This window comes from Callithrix jacchus, chromosome 8, assembly GCF_049354715.1.
Source record: "Callithrix jacchus isolate 240 chromosome 8, calJac240_pri, whole genome shotgun sequence".
NCBI classification, from domain to species: domain Eukaryota; kingdom Metazoa; phylum Chordata; class Mammalia; order Primates; family Cebidae; genus Callithrix; species Callithrix jacchus.
In genome coordinates, this window is record NC_133509.1 from 66571133 (window position 1) to 66594679 (window position 23547).

The 23547-nt window shown below is 34.2% G+C and overlaps 1 protein-coding gene across 11 annotated transcripts in view; it reads left to right on the forward strand.

Moving 5' to 3' along the window:
• ARHGAP5 (Rho GTPase activating protein 5) overlaps positions 1-23547 on the forward strand; it is a 79417-nt gene that overhangs the window by 19464 nt on the left and 36406 nt on the right. For 10 of the 11 annotated variants that reach the window (XM_017977045.4, XM_078334753.1, XM_035260312.3 and 7 more), the window contains one exon: positions 19200-19344. In XM_017977045.4, coding sequence (XP_017832534.1) covers positions 19200-19344 — 145 coding nt within the window. Of the gene's footprint in view, positions 1-172; positions 207-1138; positions 1233-19199; positions 19345-23547 lie in introns of those variants that run through there. The other variant, XM_078334755.1, reaches the window with a different exon arrangement.

A 23547-nucleotide genomic window follows, 5' to 3' on the forward strand; every position in this document is an offset into this window, starting at 1 on the left:
TCACTGACAAAAAAACTTTTAATATTTTTATCTTAATTGGTTTAAATTATTAAAACTACTTAATGTAACACAGGCTATCCATTTTTAAATTGCTTTTATTTTTGTGTTATTTTTCCATTTTTGTTCACAAGCCTAATTGCTTTTGTAACTTTTTATTTTGATGTAATTTCAGTGAAAGTTGGAGGAATAGTGAAAGGGGAATCCATATATCCTTTACCTAGGTTTGCCAGTTTTCTACATGTTGCCCCACTTGATGGAGCTCTGTGTGTGTGTGTGTGTGTGTGTGTGTGTGTGTGTTTGATGGAGCTGTGTGTGTGTGTGTTTTTTCACGTCTATTGGTTTTTTTTTTTTAAGCCCTCTGAGATTAAGCTGGAGATATTGGACTCTTTTTGCTATTAAATATTTTATTGTGTATTTCCTAAGAACAGAAACATTCTCCTTAATAGCAGTAGTACAGTCATATTTTTTCATATGGCTGCATAGTCTTTCTAATTACAGTATTCGTATAATCTTACATACTTTTAGTCAGGAGGCAGATGCAGACATTCAGTTGCAAAGTGGTAAGGGTTACAGAGAGCATATGAAAAATCAAGGCTAAAAGGTGATTATTTGAAAAGACTAAAAAATAGAATAGACAAACCTCTGGTAATAGTGATATGAGAAAAAAGGAGAAGACATAAATAAACACTGAATAAAAAGAACATAATTACAGACAGATCAGATTAAAAGATGAAAGAGAATACTATCAACAATTCTGTGCCACAGATTTGAAAGTTTAAACAAAATGAACAAAGTCCTGGAAAAACGTAATTTATCTAAACAAAAATACTTTGAATAATCCTGTAAGTGTCAAATAAATTGTGAAATAGTAAATTTTCTCACCAAGGAAATACTAGTCCCAGACAGTTTTGCAGATTTTTCAAGAAACAGGTCATTCCAATGTTACAAGTTGTTTCAGAGAATAGAAGACAAGGGACTACATTCTTAAATTTATTTTCTAAGTCATCTATCCTTAATTCTAAAACCAGACGAGAATGGCTTAAAAAAGGAAAATTATAGGCCAATTTTACTTAGGAGTGTATGTGCCAAAGTCTTAAATGAAATACAGGTCTACAGATCCTTAACCGCAATTTCGAAATTGCCTAACCTCTGAAAACCAAAGATTTTGGAACTTAGCAGCATAACCTGATTTGGCCTATTGTCATGGATGGGAAAACCTGACTTGAATGGATGTAAGTCTGCTTACAATCATTGTTTACAGTGAATATCTACACAGTTCACTGTTAATGTGTTTGAATACTGGAGACTGACTCTGCTTACTAAGTTTGTTACAAAATATACAGTTTTGACACCATGCATCATTATTGCTAGTGACTAGAAATGTTTGATTTCTGAAACAGCTTATTTGAGGGGTTTAAATAAGAGATTTGCAGCCTATAATAGCAGAAAAACATTGAACAGTATGTGAAAGGAAAATCATATCCATGTTGGATTTATATCATGTGCAAAGAGTAGCTCTTAATAGAAAAATCTCTACATGTAGTTTACCTCATCAGCAAAGTAAATGAGAAAAATACTGTAATGGCAATAGATGCAGAAGAAGCACTTGATAAAATGTAGCAATTCATGGGAAAAGTAATAAATTAAGAACAAGTAAGAACTTTCTTGAAAATACATGTTGTACACAGACAAACAAAATTTATAATAAACATCTGTCATCCTAAATGGGGAAATAAATTCTCTTTTTAATAAAAAACAAGACAGATAAAACATCACCACTTCTATTCAGTGTTATCTGGAGAGCCTACTCAAAAGATTAGAAAAAGAAAAGCATGAGTGTTGGAAAGGAAGAAACAAAATTGTCATTATTAGCTCATAATGATGATTATCAATGTAAAAGCCAAAAAGGATTAGTATTAATAAAGTAGTATTTATCTACTGATAAACTATTAGAATTAAGAAACTAACTTGATATAAGATCAGTAATTGGCCAGACGTGGTGGCTCATGCCTATAATCCCAGCACTTTGGGAGGCCGAGGCAGGTGGATCACGAGGTCAAGAGATCGAGACCATCCTGGTCAACAAGATGAAACCCCGTCTCTACTAAAAATACAAAAATTAGCTGGGCGTGGTGGTGTGTGTGTCTGTAGTCCCAGCTACTCAGGATACTGAGGAAGGAGAATTGCTTGAACCCAGGAGATGGAGGTTGCGGTGAGCCGAGATCGTGCCATTGCACTCCAGTCTGGGTAACAACAGTGAAACTCTGTCTCAAAAAAAAAAAAAAAAAATCAGTAATCAAAAATAGGTTGCATTTCTATGCATTAGCAACAGATAACTAGCAAAAGTTATTATAGAAGACATCATTTACAAAAACATGGCAGTTTATCAAGTTCTCAGGAATAATTAATACATGTGTAACCTCTCTGAAAAGTACAAAATGTTATTGAAAGACATTTAAAATACCTAAATAAATGACAGAGCTATTTCCTTTCTGTCCATGAATATGGGATATCATAGAGAAGTCACTGTTCTTCAGAACTGAGCTCCAAATTCAGTGTTGTTTCATTGGAAGTTTCAAAAGTTTTTAAGAAATAATTACATGCTGATTTGATAAATGAAAGACTAAAGGACTTATTAATAGAATAGCATGGACACTTCTGAAGAAGAAAGGCAGGTTGAAATGGTGGCGTGTGTGCTCATTCTATCATTGAAAACTTTAAGACATTGTGGTGTTGGCACAGAGGTAGGCATACTGAACAACAGTATAAAGTCTGGAAACAGACCTCTGGTTTATAGCCAGCCGTCTTTTGAACATATTAGCCACATGGGTCTACTGAACACTTGAGATGTGGCTAGTTTGAATTAGGATGTGCTAGTTTAAATGGTGAGGAAAGGCCTTCTTGAAAAGTTGTTTTTAGTCAGATCTGATAGCTAAATAGTTAACTAAGGGGTTGGTGGCATAGAATGCAGAGTATTTAATGCTGAATAAATAGTATGTACACATGGTAGGAGGGGAACATAGTATGTTCTTAAAGGAGTTCAATGTGTTTAGTCATTGATCTAGGGCAGACATTGATAAACTTTCTGTAAAGGGCCTGATAGTGAATATTTCAGGCTTTGAGGGTCATACAGTCTGTTGTAACTGGTCATGTCTGTTGTATTGTGAAGGCAGCCATAGACCATATGTAAACTAATGAACATAGCTATGTTCTAATAAACCATTTAAAAAAAAGATGACAGGCTGGCTTTGCCCCCCAGGCCATGTAATTTGCTAACTCTCAAGGGGGAAGAGTAGTGTAAGGAGAGATGAGAGACTTGTTACCAATGTTAGAAATTTTTGTTATTTAATCTAAGAGTAATTTGAACATAGAGAGTGAGTAGATTTTTTTCTTGTGATCACTTAGTTACAGTATGAAGAATGGGTTGAGTGAGGGCTAGAGAGACTGTGGAAGATTGTTGGTATATTACAATAATCTTAGTGAACCATGATGAAAACTTGAAGCAGTTGGAGTTGGGAGGGAGAGTGGTGGCAATGGAGAATGGAGTGGATATGAGAGATACCTTAAATGCATAAGATTTATTGCATATAGGGGAGGTAAGGATAATGAATAAGATGGGAAAAATGTCTCCTAGATTTCTAGCTTGTTCAGCTTCATCAGTTAGGATGCTGTTCATGAGACAGAGCATTAGAAATTTGCCAAGTTTGGAGTTGGGGAATGGAAATTACCACTTTGGTTTTAGAGTTAAAGTGGAGTTGTCAATCAGGTAGGCAGTTATGGGTCTTCAGCAGAGGTCTGAATTGGAGATACATAGGAGACAGCGAACTAAAAACAGTAATAGATGAAATCTCCTGGGGAGTGAATATAGACACTTGCTTAACACAGACCTTTGAGGATCTGTTAATATTGAATGGCCAAATAGCAGAGAGATTATCCTTAAAAACAGTAGACAGAAAGAATAAACCACTTACCCTTTCTTAGCTGGTTCCCTCACCTATAATTAGGAATTATAATACTTCCCTTGGAGTTGTGGTAGACATTAGAAATGAGTGTTGTAAGTGTCTAACAGAGCAGTGCTCAATAAATAGTATTATAATGTGCATCAGGCCTGAAATATCTCAATATACTTAGCCTGTATCTCAGAACAGTTTTTTGCTCCATTTGCTGGATTCATTTTCTTGACTTATTTTTAAGTTAAATACTCCTGTAATTTTTCGTTTTTAAGTTTATGCGCTTTGCTTGAGTTATAGTTTAGGAATCTTTTCTCAGACTCCTTGAAACCTGGATAACCATAGCTTTTGGGCATTAGTGGCATCTAAGGAAGATTCAGATATGTTGCTCTTAAACTGAGCTTCGTTGTCATTCTTACCAATCAGAAGCCTTTAGTTTTGGCTGTCTTTTGTTTTACATCCAGATGAAGTTAGTGTTAGTTACGGTAACGAAACCTTTAAGATGTTTGTGATTGCAACTGGCAGTGAGAATTTTTTTTTTAAATCATGACCCATTATACACACAAATATTTCTACATAACTGAAATGCAATTTCAGTTAAGACAGTACTTAACTTTATTGTACAGTGTGCCCTCTGAATCCATGATGTTCACATCCACAGATTCCAGGAACTGCAGATTGAAAAGTTCATGAAAAAAACTACCAAAAATAACAATACAATAACAGAAATGGATGTTTATGAGATATAATCTCTCTCTGTTGCCCATGCTGGAGTGCAGTGGTACATACCCCTCAGAGCTCACTGCAGTCTCAAAACTCCTGGGCTCAAGTGATCCTCCTGCCTCAGCCTCCTGCGTAGCCAGGACTACCAGTATTAGTAGTAGTAATGCCCAGCTACTTTTTCGTTGTTGTAGAGATGAGGGTCTCACTATCTTGCCCGGGCTGATCTAAACTCCTGGCCTCAAGCCGTCCTCTACCTTGGCCTCCCAAACTACTGGGACTACATGTATGTGGCACCATGCCTGGCTTGATAATACAAATTTAAAAAACAGTGTAGCAACTGTTTACACAGCATTTATACTGTTTTAGGTATTATAAGTAATCTAGAGATGATTTAGTATACGGAAGGATAGGCATAGATAATATGCAACGACTGTACCATTTTATATAAGGGACTTGAGTGTCCTCAGATTTTAGTGCCCACAGAGGTAAAATGCTGTGGGACAAATGTGTATGTTATTTTGATTTTCTAGTCTGTTACAGTGTAAAAATAAGTACTTTTCTACTTCTTAAAAATCTATTGAATTAGTAACCTACTAGTCTTTGAAAAGCAGTTCTTTAAGAGAACTGCTTGAAATTTTCTGAGAAAATTTGAGTTGTATTATTAAAATTGCCAGTTTTTAATACATTCAGTGAATGTATTAAAACACTTGTGATTAAGCTGGTTTGATTTTTCTTCGTTATCTATTTTGTCCATTTTATTTTTAGTTTGATTCAGAGAAATAGTAAAATACTTAGTGAATTTTATGGTGTGTTAGTATAAACTGGTGTTCTGTTAACTTTTTCCAGGCCCTGAATATTTTCCTCCTCTTTATATTAGCAATTACCAACTTGCATTCCTTCTAGTCAGTGTTTTTTTCCTTTGTATTTTACTGCTTCCTTTTTATCTAAATCCACCATCAATTTGTGTCTTAAAAGATTTTGCTGCTTTAGCCATTGTAATGGGGTTAGGAGACTGGCAGAAGAATGAAATCAAAATAAGTACGTTTTCTTAAAAAACTAAGACATATTAATATGTATCTATTGAGTCACAAGGTATTAATTTGATATTAGCAAATCATGACTTGATACCATGCCATTATATTAATGTAGTAAATCTTAGGTTTAGCGTTATTTGACTTCTGATTTCTACAACCTCACTCTGTAAATTGTTCATTCAAGATATAAAAGTAATGAAATATATGAAAATATTTTGGTTGTCGTTTATATCAGAATTCATAAGTTATGAGAAAAACATGCTTTTTGTTTTTTAGTGTGTATCATTTAACCTCTTGACAGTCGTTAGGTTGACTATTAGTGTTCATATCTGAGAGAAATGAGGTTCTCTAAATAATTTTAATGAAGGCAAAAAAAAATTGGATGTATAAAGCTTACTATATAGAAAGAGCAGGCCAGGTGCGTGGCTCACATGTGCAATCCCAGCACTTTGGGAGGGCGAGGCAGGTGGATCACTTGAGGTTAGGAGTTTAAGAGCAGCCTGGCCAACATGGTCAATCCTCTACTAAAAATACAAAAATTAGCTAGGCATGGTGGTGTGTGTCTGTAATCCCAGCTAACTTAGGAGACTGAGGCAGGAGGATCGCTTGAACCCAAAGGTGGAGGTTGCAGTGAGTGAAGATCATGCCATTGCACTTCTTCCAGCCTGGGTGACAGAGTGAGACTCTGTCTCTAAAAAAATAAAATAAAATAAAATAAAAAACTTACTATAGGAAGAACAATACTTACAGATCTGATGGGGTAGGCTTATACTTTGTTTAATGAGCAAAGATTCTTACTTCAACAAAGTCTTGAACTGCTTGAAAGTTTTAGATTTTCTTTTTTGTACCTATTTTCTGTACCTTGGTTAATTTCTTCAGAGTTGACATGGAATATTCATTTTATCCATGGTTACCTTGAAAACATCCCCTTAGAGTAGAAAGTGAGAGTCACCTTTGTATAGGAAGTGTGTTTAGAAGAATAATAAATGAGAAAGCTTCTTTTCTAGACCCTTCAACCAGCATCTTTTCTAGTCTGCCTTGAGTTAGGTCCTCCATCTATTCCTAACCAGTACAGTCTGTCCAGGGGAGTAGAACTGTGCAATTGAATTTAGGTCTGACCAGTCTGGGCAACATAGTGGGACACTATCCCTACAAAAATTTAAAAATTCAGCTAGGTGTAGTGATAAGCCCTGGAGGATCAATTGAACCCAAAAGTTTGAGATTGCAATGAACTGTTAAGTGTATCACTGCGTTTCAACCTGTGCAATAGAGCGAGACCCTATCTTGAAAAAAAAAAAAAAAAAAAAGAAAAGTGAGTTTAGGTTTGAGCCTTTATCCTGAGAGCTCTGGGTGAAATTCTCTTTCTTTGAAATTAAGGTAATTTCTAAGGTGGGAAAACCACAATGTCTACTCTACTGCAGGCAAGATTTGTATCTTGTTTATAGTTGATCTCCATGGCCTAACACTCTGTGTTGTACTGTGATCAGTTGAAGTCAGCATAAAGGTATCGCCTTTGTTTTTGTAGTGGTGATAAAAGAACTGTTCATGGATTTGTCTAATAATTACAATTTATTTTGACTCAAGAAAACTCATTTTATACAACAAGCATTTTGATAAATGCCTGCTATGCCTGAACACTGTTAGAAACTAATACGGGATGACTTGGTCATTCATTGGCTCTGCTTTCAAGAAATTCAGTCTAGTAAAATTGATTTTGCTGAAAATTAAATATGTTTTATATTTTCAACAAGGTTTAGGAAAACTTCTGGTTCTTTCTCATATCTCAGCTTTCCTGAAAATAATTTATTTAAGCTTTCTTTAGCAGTATTTCTATTGCTTTCTTCCTGGCTAACTGGCTAACTTGGTCTACCTGATTAACTAGATCTATGGTGTTTCTGTAATTTCTTATAAAGTTAAAATTTGTTTCTTCAGTAGTATTTTTGGTGCTGGCTACACCAATTTATAACATGGATATATAGTGCAGGTATTTCTGGCAGTATTTTACTATTTGTCTTTTCTTTGAAATCTGTGTTGTACATTTGAGCATGATTTATTGCTTTTCAAATTCAGAAATGTAATTAGGTGGTTAATTTTTAAAGTATATTTCTGATTTATGTATTTTGTTGAGACTTAATTTAAAAGATTATGTTGGTGACATACATTTTTACTAACTTAAATTTGTCAAACACAAATTTCTTTGGTGTGGCTTTCTATACAAACTTTTTCTTAGTATTTATAGTAGCATACTGAATATTTAGCAAAAGCTAGCATAGTACAAATTATTGAAGTTACTCATTTTTGCAGCAGATTAATAGTAATTGTTAAATATGTGTCAAGGATGCACTTCTATAACATAGGTAATTGTGTTCTTATGTTAATGGACAGTTGTTACTATTGCAAGACTATAGGTAAATTTATAGGTTTACCAGTTTATGAACACCCAAATTTTTTATACTGCAAAATGTGTCAGCCCTACAAGAGGTATTTTACAGTAGATACAGGTTTATGATTTCTTGCCCTGTAATGTTTTTCTGTCATCTCAGCTAATGTTTGGAGTACTCAAGTAAATAGGGCTTAATCTGTGACTTTTAAAGAAAAGAAACTCTGGAGCATAGGAGAGTTGCTGTTTAAAAGTAGTAGTAATTTTCAGTGTTTAGAATCCTTACAACAAAATATAAAGATATGACAAAAGAGATCTTATGATTGTATCTTAGTCAAAATAAAGGGTACGACTTGCATGCATTGTGTAACATAATTGTTTTGAACTTTTTGGAGATTGTTCTTAGCCTTTGAAAATCTGGGGAAAGATCTGGGTATTTTCCCTGAAAAAATGCACATGCACAGAATTTTACTGGAGTTTTAACAGTTTCAAATACTTCCTGAAGGCCTGTGATGGACCCCCTGTTTAAGTTTAAGAAACTCCTGTTAGAAGTTTAAATTTAAGAAACTCCTGTATAAGATGAGAGGGAGGAGGAAGATTCTGAAATTTGGGGAAGCTGAGAAAACCCATTCATTCACTTAAATAGTGAGTTGCTTTGCTAGAACTTTCTCCAAGTGACTCCAGGTTTATTTTTTGTTAGTTTGTTAATGGCATTAATAAAATATCTGCCACATATATATGTTGAAATGCTTTTTAGGAAGATGTTACCTTAGAGAACAAAGGTTCCTGAGTCAAGGTTGTAATTAGTTTGCCTGATAAGCATATACAAAAACCTAGACCACATTTATTTACTCTCTGTTATTTTTTATTTCCTCTTTTCTTCTGGTGTTAGCACAAAGGGTGTGAGAGAGAGTCTTCGCAATGTATGCTTTCCAAAGTGTGTTTGGACTTTGAGCCAGCGCTTATAGCTTTTATAGGCTAAAAAAGGGGATTAAATAAACCTTTAGAGTGCTGGGTCCCCTAAAGGCTTCTTTCTTACACCTATGTGTTAAACTATAATGTAGTGCTGCTTCTCATTGCCTACTCACTTTATATTGTAGTTTTTTGTTTTTCTTACTATGTTATAACCTTTTGGAAGGCAATTATGGTTATCATTCATCTTTGTATAACCTGCAATAGTGTTTCTCAGTCTTGAGTCATGAGTCATTTTTAACTTTTTTAAAGTTAAAATTCTCAGACTTTTCAGCAATATATCTGTAGCCATTTCCCAAACTTGAGTTATTGGTCCTTGTTTTTACTAGTCTAGCACAGTGGCTATCAACCAGGGTCAGTTTTGCCCTCCAGGAAGCATATGGCAGTGGCTAGAGACATTTTTGTGGTCACAACTGGAGGTTAGGAGGTTGCTAATAGTGTCTGGTGGGTAGAAGCCAGGATTACTACTAAACATTGCAGATTTCACAGACCATCTCCCACAACAAAGGATTATACAGCCCAAAGTGCCAATAATCCTGAAGTTGAGAAACCCTGGTGTAGGAAAATATGTCTTTAAGAAAATATGAAGTTCTAGAAGTCAGTTATATAAGGCTTGTTTGTATCTGTTCAGTAAGAAAGGCAGGGTTTTCCTTATAGTTCATAGCGTTTTCTTTCATAGCATCACCATGATTAGGTAAGAATTTATTTTCAGGAGTATGTTAACTGTGGGCCGGAGCTACATGCTATTGTCGTTTATCCATACTCAACTGTATATCATTCTTTATTCTGCTATAAAATGTGTTGCTTCCATTCCATTTTCATAATCCTAGTTGAGGTTGTCATTACTTCTTACTTGCATTATCACAAAGACCTTTTTTTAAATAAATATTTTATTTTGAGCTAATTGTAGATTCACATGCTATTGTTTAAAAAAAAAAAGTGAAGAGACCCCATGTGCTCTTTGCCCATTTTCCCACGATAGTAACATCCAAAAAACTGTAGTACAGTGTCACAACCAGGACATCAAAACAACGTGACTTTAATATGATCTACAGATCTACTTCAGATTTCCCTAATTGTACTGATTTGTACATGTATATATTTTGTTTTTTGCAATTTTTCATGTGTATAAGTTTATGTGTCCCCCACCATAGTCAAGATGTAAAACAATTCCATCACTAGCAAATTACTTGTTTTGTCTTTTTATAACTTCATGATTTTTTTTTCTCCTCACCCATCCATAACTACTGACAGCCACTAATCTGTTTTTCATTTATGTAATTTTGTCATTTCAAGAATGTTATATAAATGAAATCGCAAGGCATATAACTTTCTGGGATTGACTTTCATTTAGCGTAATGCCCTTGAGAGTCAGTCAAGTTGTTGCATATATCAACAGTTTGTTCTTTTTATTGCTGAATAATATTCCATAATACGGATATATCAGATTTTTAACCTGTTGAAGGACATTAGGTGTTCCAGTTTTTGTCCATCTTGAATAAAGTTGCCATGAACATACAAATACAGTTTTTCACATGAACCTAAGTTCATGTGTCTGAGATAAAAGTTGTCATGTGTCTGAGATAAACGCCCAAGATTGCAATTTCTGGGTTGGATAGTAATCTCATATTTAGTCTTATAAGAATTGCCAAATGGTTTTCCTTAGTGGGTATACTCTTTTAAATCCCTACGAACAATGTATGATGGATCCAGTTTTCTCCACATCCTCACCTATATTTGTGGTGCAGTAACTTTTTAATTAAATTTCTGTGTCCTATTCACCATTTTGTTCAAACTGTTATTTTTATTATTATTAGTTTTTTGAGATGGAGTCTCGCTCTGTCGCCCAGGCTGAAGTGCAATGGCGTGATCTTGGCTCACTGCAACCTCCGCCTCCTGGATTCAAGCGATTCTCCTGCCTCAACCTCCCGAGTAGCTGGGATTACAGGCACACACCACCACACCCAGCTAAGTTTTGTATCTTTATTAGAGACGGGTTTCACCATGTTGGTCAGACAGGTCTCGAACTCCTGACCTCGTGATCCACCCACCTCAGCCCCCCAAAGTGCTGGGATCTCAGGTGCAAGCCACAGCGCCCGGCCCCACCAGCTGTTGTTTATGTTGCTTTCTTGGGGGTAGTGCTTAAATAGAAGTGTCTGATCCCTCTCCGTACGAAGTATATTTGTAACTTCTGTATAAAGTTCAAATTCCTGAGTTAGGCATCTAAAGCCATTTGCAGTGTGGCCCTTGCCAAACTTTTTATCCTTATTCATTCGCACACATATTCTTAAGTTCCAGGTATGTCAAAATAGATGGAAAATAGTAGTTGGCTCAGAGCTGTTGCGAAGGTGAAGATTGTGCACATAGTATTAGCCAGTGCCTAATATATAGTAAGCAGTAAATAAATGGCAATTTCTGGTGATTTCTTAGTCTTCATCCTGACATACAGTAGGCACCCAAATGTTTAGATGAGTAAATGACTTACAGACTAGATCCTTTTTAACTTCCCAAAATGTCCCTGACCTCATCTCTTCATATATAAGTTCTACCCTTTGAATCCAGGTTTAAGTCTTACATTTAGTTATTTTGACATTTAATCACATATTATTTTGTTTGTGCTATTAATAAATGACTGGTAGTTAGGTGTTTTTTCATTATATCAGATTATGTGTTTCTCAAGGACATTAAATTCAACTGATTTTAATAATCCTTTACAGTAACCTAACATGCTATGCGCATAGTAATTTCTCAGTTCTTACAGACTATTGAAAGTACACCACCCTTTTTCCAAGTGAATTCACATAGAGTTGGCTATTCTTCCTCTAACCTGATGATGTGAGTAATCATTATTTTATATGAATCCTGATTAGGTTAGAATGCTTAAGTTTAGACATACTACCTGTCTAGTAACTCCTGGAGGAATGAAGAATTAGGTAAATGAAACTGTTACCATAAATGGTACATAAACCAATAGTACTTCGTATATTAACAGAAATCTTACATGGTAAAGGCTTTCCTCTGGTGCCTGTTTTTAGTTGGTTGCTTCTGTCAGCATTTATTGATTATCTACCATGTGCTGGATATTGTGCCTATTACAGTTACCAAAAAGAAATACGAACAGATTTTTGGAAGTTGTACCAATAGGGCTTGTGATACATTTGCTGTGGAGAGTAAAGGAAAAAGGACAATCAAGGTTGGACTCTTAGATTTATGGTTTGAACAATTGGGTAGATTTATTAAGATTAGCAAAGACTAAGGGTGAAAGGATTCAGACTAGAAAGAATAAAGACATCTGTTCTGTGCTTTTTATGTTTAAAATATCTGTCGACATGCAAGTGGAAGTGACAAAGTATAAAAATTAGATGTATGAGTCTGGTACTCAGAGGAAGAGTTATCAGTATGGATAAATGATTTAAAGTTTTGGGAGTAAATAAATTCACATAAGGGCAGAGCGGAGTACAGCTAGAGAAGAAGAGAGAGCTCAGAACTGAGTTTGGGTGGAAGAGTTGTTGGTAGATGAGACTGAAAAGGAAATCCTTAGTGGGAAAAGAGAAAAGTACTCTTCCCACTGAAGAGTATGATATGGGAGCCAACAGAGTATGTGTTTAAGGAAGAAGTTCAAGAAAGAATGTTGCTGAGAGCTCAAGGATGAAGAAAAAAGTTTCTTATTCATTTGATAGTATCTGATCTTGACAAGCAGTTTAAGGGATGGTAGGGAAAGCCAGAAGGAAGTGGGTTGAAGAGTGAATGTGATGGGGAAAGTAGAGACAATGGATGTAGATGACATATTCAAGAAGATTTGCTGTGAAAGGAAGCAAGAATTGGGTCAGTAACTAGAAGACAATGTGGGATCAAAGGAGGGTTTTTGTGTTTGTTTTTAAAGATGAGAGAGATTGAAGAGTATATGTTCTTAAAAATGATGCAGGAGAGGGACAAATTGATGCTGTAGGAGAAAAGTGATGGGGAATAGTAGTGATTCTGAAAGAAGAAAGAGGAAGGAGAATCAGGATTTAGGTGATGTGTATAATAACTGTACTGCAGTTATTACAGAGGGAAAAGATGAAATAGAGTAGGGTTATAGTTAGATTGGTCCGGCAATAATAAGAGGGAGTTCATATTTTTTCTACTTCTCAGTTAAATGTGATTTCAGGCCACTGTGAAGGGAAGGGAAGGTAGGTAGTGCATGTATTACTTAGGTTTTTTAAATTGCAGAATATGCTACAATATGTGGAGAATCTCAACTATGAGACAGTACGTAGGGACGAGAGGAAACTCAAATTGGAAGTCATTGAAAGAAAATATGATTTCAGATCTCTTTCCTTTTTGGAAGGAGAAGGATTAAAATTTATATAACTTTTGCTATACTTATATGAACATTACACTGTTTATAAGAGTCTTAAAATTTATCGAGTATATGTGTGAATCTATTCAGTTAACCTTCATTCAGTGCTTATACTTAATTTGGGCATACTTGAGCTGACAAAGTGAGGGAGATCCTTTAAAATTTCTGACTCTTTGTTTCCATAGATGTTTACTTATTTCTGCTATAGTTTGTTGCTACTTGATAGATTGAATTCTAGATCTTTGTCAAGTGAGCCTGTTTGTATGGTTAAAGGCTTTTTGCCTTAACAACTCCAATGTTAACATTGTTCTTTTAAAATATATGTATATATTCCTTTTGCCTATTGATTTTTAACTCTTTGGAGTTCTTTGTTAAATGGCACATGGTTGGTTGGGTTTACTTTTTCACCAAGCCTGAGAATCTTTTTGTTATATCTGATCCTGTTACATATATATTTGTTTTATAAATTTTGGCTTGCTGTTTTCTTGTTCTCTAGTTTTTTTTTTCCACTGGCCAAAAAAAAGGAAGGAAGGAGCTATTAATTTATGTGCTTCATATTTTTATATTTAAATATATTGAACTCCTGTTTCAGTTTATCCTCCCTACTTCACCCCCGAAAGAGTATATCATTGTACCTATCATGTGTTAGTATAATTACATTATCTCTCACATCTCATCCCTCCTTCCCCTTTATATACAGTAGGTTGAGACTTTTGGTTCTGGCCTGTTATCAAATTATTTTTACATTTATAGCTTTACCTACAAAATTATAAATTATATTAGCCCTACAACTGTTAATTAGAATTAGTTTTACAATATTCAGTATTTACTCTTACATTTTTCTCCAGTGTAAGTTTTTTTAATTGATGATGATTATGTAGTTAAGATTTTTCAGGAGTTTGAGACTGCTATAATTTAAATATAAGTATTACATATCTGTAAGCTTTTAAAAATGTTATAAATTGTGAGTTATACACACCTGAATGACATACTGGCTAAGAATTCTTGAACTCTTATGTTTCCCATTAATATTCCTTATAGAATAGGAATCTTCTGGCTTCCAGTTTTCCAGAGGACTTTGAGGCTGTCCTGCTATTTTTTTTCTCCCCACTGTTGGTCACTTCTTTCTTCTGCTTAGATGCTTTTAAGAGTCTTCATAGCTTACCAAGTTCAGCATGATTTGCCCCTAACTTGATGATTCACTCTTATTCATTGTTGTTTGTTTTTCCTAGTGCATAGTAAGGTTGTTTAATCTACAAATTAAGCTCATTATTTTAGAAGAGACCTCCAGTATCTCTTTCTGGACCATTTGTACTAATTTACCATTTGTACTAATTTCATAGTGTTCAGACGTTTGAGATACATTTATGAACAGAGCAGATAAAAATTCCTGCCCTTGTGTAGAGCTTAAATTACAGCAGGGGGGAGATCAAAAAAAAAATGATACATTGATACATGAGTAATTACATAGTGTTGTGGGATGAAGAGGCAGGGTAAAAGGAACAGAGTACTGGGAGGGGCTGGGAAAGACAGCAGTAGGATTGCTTTTTTTTTTTTAATAATTTATTTTTTGAGATGCGATCTTGCTTTGTTGCCCAGGCTAGAATTTAAACTCCCAGGCTCAAGCTGTCCTTCCATCTCAGCCTCCCAAGTACCTAGGATTGGATTACAGTTTTTAATAGGGTGTTCAGTATAGGCCTCATTGAGAAGGGAAAGGGAAAGGCCAGTACAAACGTGCTAAGGCAGGAGCATTCCTGGCATATTAAAATAGCAAGGAAACCATGTGACTTGAAGAAGGGAGTAAGTGATGAGGGAAATTAGGTCAAAATATAAAGGAGCAGAGTCAAAGCCATGCAAATTGTATATGTCTTTTCAAGGAGCCAGCTTGCTGTCTGTAGAGAATGGCCAGTAGGGAATGATGGTAGAAGCAGGGGATATTAATTAGTTGGTGCAATAATCCATGTATGTGAAATGATGATAGCTTTATGGGCCAGGGAGTTAACTATGAAGAGGGTAAAGAGTAGATAGATTCTATGTTTATCCATTTGCTTAACAGTTGGAAGTAGGGTGTGAGAGAAAAAGAAGAAAGTTTGAAGATGATTGAAGATTTTTATTCCAAGCAACTGAAAGGAGAGAATCCCTAAAACTGAGATGGAAAAGGCTGCAGATAGATTCATTTCAAGGAAAGCCTGAGAGGTTTTTCTTAAACTTTCAACTGATGTTGTTAGGATATTTTATGTTAGTTTAGGCTTCAGGAGAAAGAGCTGAGCTGGAAATAATAATTTAGCTTATCAGCATATAGATAATGTTGCCAAGAGGGTGAGTATAGATGGAGAAAAGAGGACAATCAGGCTTGGCACTGTGGCTCATCCTGTAATACTAGCACTTTGAGGGACCAAGGCAGGAGAATTACTTAAGGCCAAGGTGTTTGAGGCTATAGTGAGCTATAATCGTGCCACTGCACTACAGCCTGAGTACACAGCAAGATGCTGACTCAAACAAGAGCAACAAAAGACAGACTGATTAGGATATTCACATTACAGTGTTGATGAGGAGGGACTAGAAAAAGAGACTGAACAGGGAAGAGCAAGTGAGATAATAGGGGCGGTGTCTTTCGAAGTCCATTGAAGAAGTGACTGCTGAAATGTCAAGATGAGAAATGAAAGCTAGTTATGGAAAACAATCTTTGGTAACCTTAATAAGAGCAGTTTCATTTAGTGGAGTTTTGAGGGTGATAACTAATTTGAGCACATTTAGGAATGAATGGAAGGAGAGGAATTGGTGACATCTTGTATAGATTACTTCTACATAGTTTGTCTGCAAAAGGGAGTAGAAGATTGAGACTTTTTAAATGTGAGCAAAACCCAGTATTTTGTGGCGTGTATCATAGGAATGATATAGTAGGAAAAGAAACTCTGATGGTCTTTTTTCCATTTTATTTTGATCTTTTCAATCATATTGAATCTTTTATTTACTACTTCTAAAAAGGTTTTTGTTTCTGTGATGGATTTTTTTCTTTCAGTTTCTTTACATTTCATCTCCTGTTGTCATGTTTCTTCTTTGATTTTTTTTTAATTTCAAGAATCACATGTAAGAAAATAGAGATCCAATTTTCTTGTTTCCAGAATTGGTTCTTTGAGAGCCTAGTCAACTGCATTTTGCTGCTTAAGTTTTGTTCAATTTTTGGTTACTAGTGAAGCATTTGAGGGTTTTTTTTTTTTTTTTTTTAATGTTACTATAGTATTTATTTGAAGAAGTTGCTTAGGTGACCCTTGTGTTGCTGATATTACTAAAGAAGGAAGAGCAGTTTCTGAAAAGGGCTGTTTTCTTCCTAGTCCTATTTACTTATACAAATGACAGTTTTTAATATGTTGGACACTTATATAATTGCTGAATGGAATGTTTCTTGTACTGTGATGTGCTTTTGCAGATAGGAAATCTGCTTAAGTGGCTGGAAAAAAGACTGCGGCCATTTGCATTTAAGTAGAAGTTCAGATACGAATGAATAAAAAATTGGATTTTCATACATCAGAATTTGTTTTCCACTGGCACACTTATTTAATTGGAGGTACCATTTCTAACTAAAGATTTATCAAAAACTAGATGTAAACAGAATACCATGCTACTAATTTTTCTTTTGCATTTCAGAACTTTGATGGCATTTTATAGCAGTTGTAATCATCTAGTCTTAGATACTTTATGAAATAGGTTTCTAGTTATATAATACATTTGGGTTGTCTTAACCAAAGGGTGCATATCAGAATTTTGTGGAGCACCTTGAAGTGATTTTATGATGATTAAGAACTATCACTTACAGAAAAAAGGAATTGTATACACTTCTGTTCATTATAAAAGCTAGCATAGGAGTATCTAATCCCAAACTATTTATTTTTCTGCATAGAATTTTCCTTTTTAACAGTGTCATTAATTAGAAAGGGATAGACTTATTTCAGAATCATTGGAAAGTTTAAATTGACTCCTAATGATAGTACTAAAAAGAGGATGATTTAAAAGGTGATTGGAACATGTAAGGCTGGCTAGCTAGTTTGTTTTTCTTAAGACTTTATATTCCTTAGATGGTATTGCAGACTGTTGGATCACTTCCTTCCTTTTGTTCCCACCATAGTCTAGCCATTGCTATTTTCATTAATCTACCTAAGTGTCATCTCTTTCACCACTGCATTTATCTCCAAACAGAAAACATCTTTGCTTCAGTTTTCATTTTTCTAATCAAATGATAATGTAGCTAATAGTAAGTAGGCTGCAAAGCACCTTTGTGTTTCTGAGAAAGAAAATAACTCAGCCACCATATTCCTACCTCAGCTTTGAGGTTATAGTCTCTTCATTTCCACTTCCTTGTATATTTTTCTGTTTTGGTGATGGTGGAAGTGGAGGAATAATTTAAGGAATAAAGATCTACACCACTTGACTTCGCACTTGGCTTGTTAAGTCTTGAGCCAGAAACAAACACTCCAATGCCCCCTTAATAACATGCCAGACATTAGTTGTATTTGGTTTAATCTGCATTATACAGAGTTGCATGTAATCTATATCACCAGAGAATGATAGTATAAGAGGATTTAGAAGTTAGATTTTGTGAGCTCTGAGAGTTTGCTGGGTGGAATGACCTGAAATTGAAAGGATTTAATTATTTAAGATATCCAGAGATTCAGAGGACTACATTGAGGTATCCATTTAAAAGAAAGACTTCCAGAAATAATGAGAATGTAAGATGAAGACCATTGTTTTCAGGCATTGAAAGCCTTGCCTGTGCTCCTTTCCCTGCCCACACATACATATTTTTCTGATTAAAAATGATATATTGTCCAATTTGTAACCCACTGATGATAACTTAGGACAATTAATAATAGATTTGTGATCGATTTATGCCAGAGAAAATAAAAATTTGTAGATAAAACCAAACTGAAAAACGAATCAAGGCTGTCAATAAAAGTGCCTTAATATCCTCTGAATTTCTGACAGCTTTCCCATCTTTGTATACTTAAGAAATTCTCAATGGGATGTGCACAGTAGAGTCATCTGTAGGCATCCTTGCTATACCCTAATCTAGAAGAGTGAATCAGAAATCTCCTCAGTAGTTTGAGTCCCAAAAATACTTCCTTAAGTTTATGAGATGTTCACTCTTTGCTTAAGAATCATTTTCCCTCTAATGCTACATTGAAATGAAACTGTGACAATACGCATTTAATTTTGTTTTTTACTGTTGTGAAAATGTTTTGGACATTACTTGAGAATGTTATCCTAACATTTAAGAAAGCGTCAGCAGGTATGAAGAAAATAGAAAAATAAGAAGGGACAATTGATGGAACTAATGGTTCATGGAGTTACATAGCATCATTATACAATCAATAATTAGAGCTCTTATGTTCTTACAAATACAGATAGGCACAAAAATCTCACTTGTAACTGCCTCAAAGACCAAATGAAATTAATATATCACACCTAAACTGAATCGGGTATTGTTTACTCCTAGTTTGTTCCTTGTGTTGGCATTGAAAAGTTATATTTTCTATTCTCTCCTGACCTATCAAGTTTTCTGTTACTTTCCAAAGAGAACATTTTTTTCCAGTAAGCCATTTTTTTCTGTTCACTTATGTCTCCAATCAAGTTGCTAATTCTGGCAGAATTTATTTAGTGAGTCGTTGGTGGGTATTTAGGTTGGATGTGGCTTTAAAATTTTTCTTTTGATCCAAACTGTGTGTTTACATTGCTTATACTATTATTCTGAAAGAAAATAATTTTTATAGTGTTAACTTAAATATGTTTTTTTGTAACAGAAAAAGAAAACTAAGAACTTCAATCCACCAACACGTAGAAATTGGGAAAGTAATTACTTTGGGATGCCCCTCCAGGATCTGGTTACAGCTGAGAAGCCCATACCACTATTTGTTGAGAAATGTGTGGAATTTATTGAAGATACAGGTAGGATAGAAGAAGAATCATTGCAAGAGATTTGATTTTAAGTTTCACTTTTGCTACACCAACAGTCTGTCAAATGTTTGTGATTTGTTAAAAATAAATTTTGAAAGCTACGGTATATAGTTCTTATTAGGATTGTCTTATATTAACTCCACCTTATCAGGTAACCATCTGATATTTGAAAGCAGTTTTTATTGTTGACCAATAATACTTCTATTGGACTTCTCTTGAAGTAATAAAGTTGAATACAAAAATGTTAAACTTACCTTATTCTGGAATTCAGAATAACTTTATTAAGTTATTCTGTTTAATGAAGAGATACAGTTATGGTTTAAATAATTTGAAAGTTTTCAATATTTTTAAGTTCAAAACTGTTTATTTGCATTACCCATTTTATACATGGATTTTTTTGAAAACTTACAGCAATAGTTGTAAAAGACAACTTGTTCTATTTGTGATGTTACTATTTATTCAACAATTCAAGCTTGACATGATTTATATGATTTGAGTTGTATTTTTAAGGAATGCATAGATAGCCTCACTGTTTTAAGCACAAGCATGCTCTTATGTCTACTTTGCCTAATGTAATCCCTTAAAACAAAAAAAAAATAGGCAAGTTAGAGGTGGGAAATAGGGACAGAAAATTGTTGTTTTTGAGTGCATTTAAAATGAACATGAGTTAAGTATGAAACTTTAGTGAATGAATGTACTACATATTTTAATGATTTAAAAACATGAGCTAAGTCAGTTTTGGCTTTATTTGTTACTAATGATCCCTTGATAGATAAGCATTATTTAAAAAACGAAGTAGGATACTCCTGTCCTTGCTAAAAAATCATGCTCATTTTTACTCACATGTACACCTTGCCCTTCAGTCTATCAACTAAGTTGTATACATACTGAGTTGTCTATTTGGTGAGGAGTGTTGACTTTCAGTTTTAGTAAGAGGGTAGAATGCACGGTGACTCATGCTTGTAATCCCAGCACTTTGGGAGGCCAAGGTAGGCGGATAACAAGGTCAAGTGATCGAGACTATCCTGGGTAACATGGTGAAACCCCGTTGCTACTAACAGTTAGCTGAGCATGGTGGCGTGTGCCTGTAGTCCCAGCTACTCAGGAGGCTGAGGCAGGAGAATCACTTGAACCCAGGAGGTGAATGTTCCAGTGAGCTGAGATTGTACCACCGCACTCCAGCCTGGTGATAGGGCAAGACTCCATCTCAAAAAAAAAAAAAAAAAAGGAAATTCCATTATCCACTAGTGTTGTAGTTGAAATAGCCTGTGTTTTCTGCCTTCAGTTAATTAGTGTTAATGTATACAGGCTACATTTGGTTATGCTCTTTATAGTTTATTTTTACCTTCCACAAAGGTAAAATTAGATGAATTAAAGATTCTCCTCGTCTTTAATGTAACAAATGCAAAGGTTATTAAAATATTAATTTCCTGCTTTGGATTTAAAGAATTATTATTTTCTTTGGGATTATAATTAGACCTATGGCTACAACTGAACAATTAGAAAATACTTTCCTTTAGTGATTGAAAAGCAATAATAAAATAATGATCAATTAGCATTTTGTACATTTATTATTTAAAATTTCCATTTCTTGAATATTTCATAGTAGAGTGATTTGGTTTGAGGAAAGTAAATGGAATTCAAAGAGAGAATAAAATGCAGGTTTAGTCTAATTCTTAACACAACCTGAATCAGTTTAGGTCAACCCTCAGGTAATTTATATATTTAAATGCTTTGGTAGAAAGAAAATGTAGATCATAAAATTGAATAAATGATTAATCTAGTTCTTTTGTTGTCATTGTAGTAGTTTGCTTGTTTTATTGCTGATTTTAAAACTACTAAGTAGTTTTAGCAGAAATTCCTAATTGCCTGTGAGCTCAATTTACAACTCTCAAAATGGACTATAGCATAACCTTCTTAATATTTAAGGTTCAACTTGTAAATATATTGCAGATAGCCATTATTTTTAAATTGTGGTATTTTGCTGTTTATAGAATCTTAGAAAAGTTATGTAAATGATCAATAATTGTGTTGTTATAATCAGTCCTCTTGTTCAAAAGACAACTTTTTAAAGCAATCCTGAAGAATATATTGATAGTTTTAAAAATTAGGTTTATTGGTATAATTTACATACAATAAAAGTAGCTAATTTAATTGTATAGTATGAATTTTGATAATCCGTAGTTTTATAACTGCTGCGACAATCAAGATTTAAATTATTTTCATCACCCCAAAAGGTGTCTAGTCTTTTATTATTAAGTATACAATTAGCTGTTGGATTTTTGTAGAGGAATTTTGTTTGGTTGAGAAAGTACTCTAACATTCCTAGTTTGCTGAGTTTTTATGCAAAATAGGTGTTGATTTTGTCACGTGATTTTCTGTATCTGTTGAGGTGATCTTATTCCTTTTTTACTGTGGAGGGTGAATTATATTAATTGATTAAACTAACCTTGCATTCCTAGAATAAATGCCATTTGGTCATGTTTTATCCTTTTTATGTATTGCTGGATTCAGTTTTCTAAAATGTTAAGGATTTTTGCATACTGAAGGATTTTGGTCTGCAGTTTTCTTGCAGTGTCTTCATCTGGTTGGTATCAGAGTAAAAAGCTGGCATCATAGATTGAGTTTATTTCCTAGAAGAGTTTGTGTGGAATTGGTAATATTTATTTCTTTAATTTTAGTAGAATTCATCAGTGAAACAATTTTGACCTGGAATTTTATTTGTGAGGAGGTTTTTAATTTAAATTTCTTTAGTAGATATAGGGCTATTAAGATTTTTTATTTCTTCTTGAGTAACCATTGGTTGTGTCTTTTGAAGAATTTGTTCATTTCATCTAAGTTGACAAAAGGATTTTAATAAAATTCCTTATTATCCTTTTAGTGCCTTATAGTATCTGTAGCGATGTCTTTCTTTCCGAAATTGTGTTTTGTTATGGTTGAGGTTAATTTTGTTGATGACTTTAAAGAACCAGCTTTTGCTTTTATTGATTTTCCTTTTTTTCCCATATTTTAATTCGTTGAATTCTACTTCTTTCTTCTTTCATTTCTCTGAAGTTTCTTAAAATAGAAGCCTAGATCACTGTGTTAGAGCCGTTTTATTTTCTGCTGTAAATATTTAATGGTCCAGATTTTCCTCTAAGCATTGTTTTAGCTGTATTCCATAGATACTGATACGTTGTGCTTCATTTTTGTTTAATTTAAAATAATTTGTAATTTCCCTTTTTTAAATTTAACTCATTGGTTAATAGGTTTCTAAATATTTGATGGTTTTCCACATCTTTTTGTTAATTTCTAGTTTAATTCATTTGCACTTGAAAAACAAAGAGTTTGATTCCAGGTTAGGATACTTGTTTTATAGCCTGGAATATGGTCTCTTTTGAAGAATTTCATGAGCCCTTGAACTGAATGTTTATTATATTATAGTGTGAAGGGTTTTATAAATGTCAGTTAGATCAAATTCTTTGATAGTGTTGGTCAAGTCTTGTATATCCTAGTTTATATCCTATTTTTCTTGTTTACTTTCTTAAAGAATACTGTTGAAATCTGCAATCATGATTGTAGATTTATGTTTTTCCTTTCAGTTCTATTAAATTTTACATCATGTATTTTGAAGATCTTTTCATTTCATACACATTAGGATTCTGGTTTTTTGGTTTTGTTTTTTTTCTTTTTCTTTTTCTAAAAAGAGGGTTCTCTGACACTCAGGCTGGAGTGCAGAGGTGTAATCTCAGCCCACTGCAACCTCCGCCTCCCAGGCTTAGGTGATCCTCCCAACTCAGCCTCCCAAGTACTACAGGAGTATGCCACCATACCCAGCCAACTTTTCTGCTTTTAGTAGAGACAGGGTTTTGGCATTTTGCCCAGCCTCATCCCAGCTCAGTGTGCTGGGAGTATAGGTGTGAGCCACCACGGTTAGCCAGGATTATCTTATGAACTGACGTACTATTTTAAAGCATTTTTTTAATGCTTTGTCATTTTCTTTGTTCTGAAGTCTACTTTGCCTGGTATGCCAATGTTTTTTCCTTTGAGTAGTGTTCATGTATATCTTTTTCTTTACTTTTGCTTTTATATATCTTCATTTCTAATGTGGTATACATCTTTATAGTTTACTTTCAAGTAATATACCACTTTAATGTGTTTTATAAGAATCTTAGAACGGTATACTTCCCCCATGCCTTGTTGTATTGTTATATA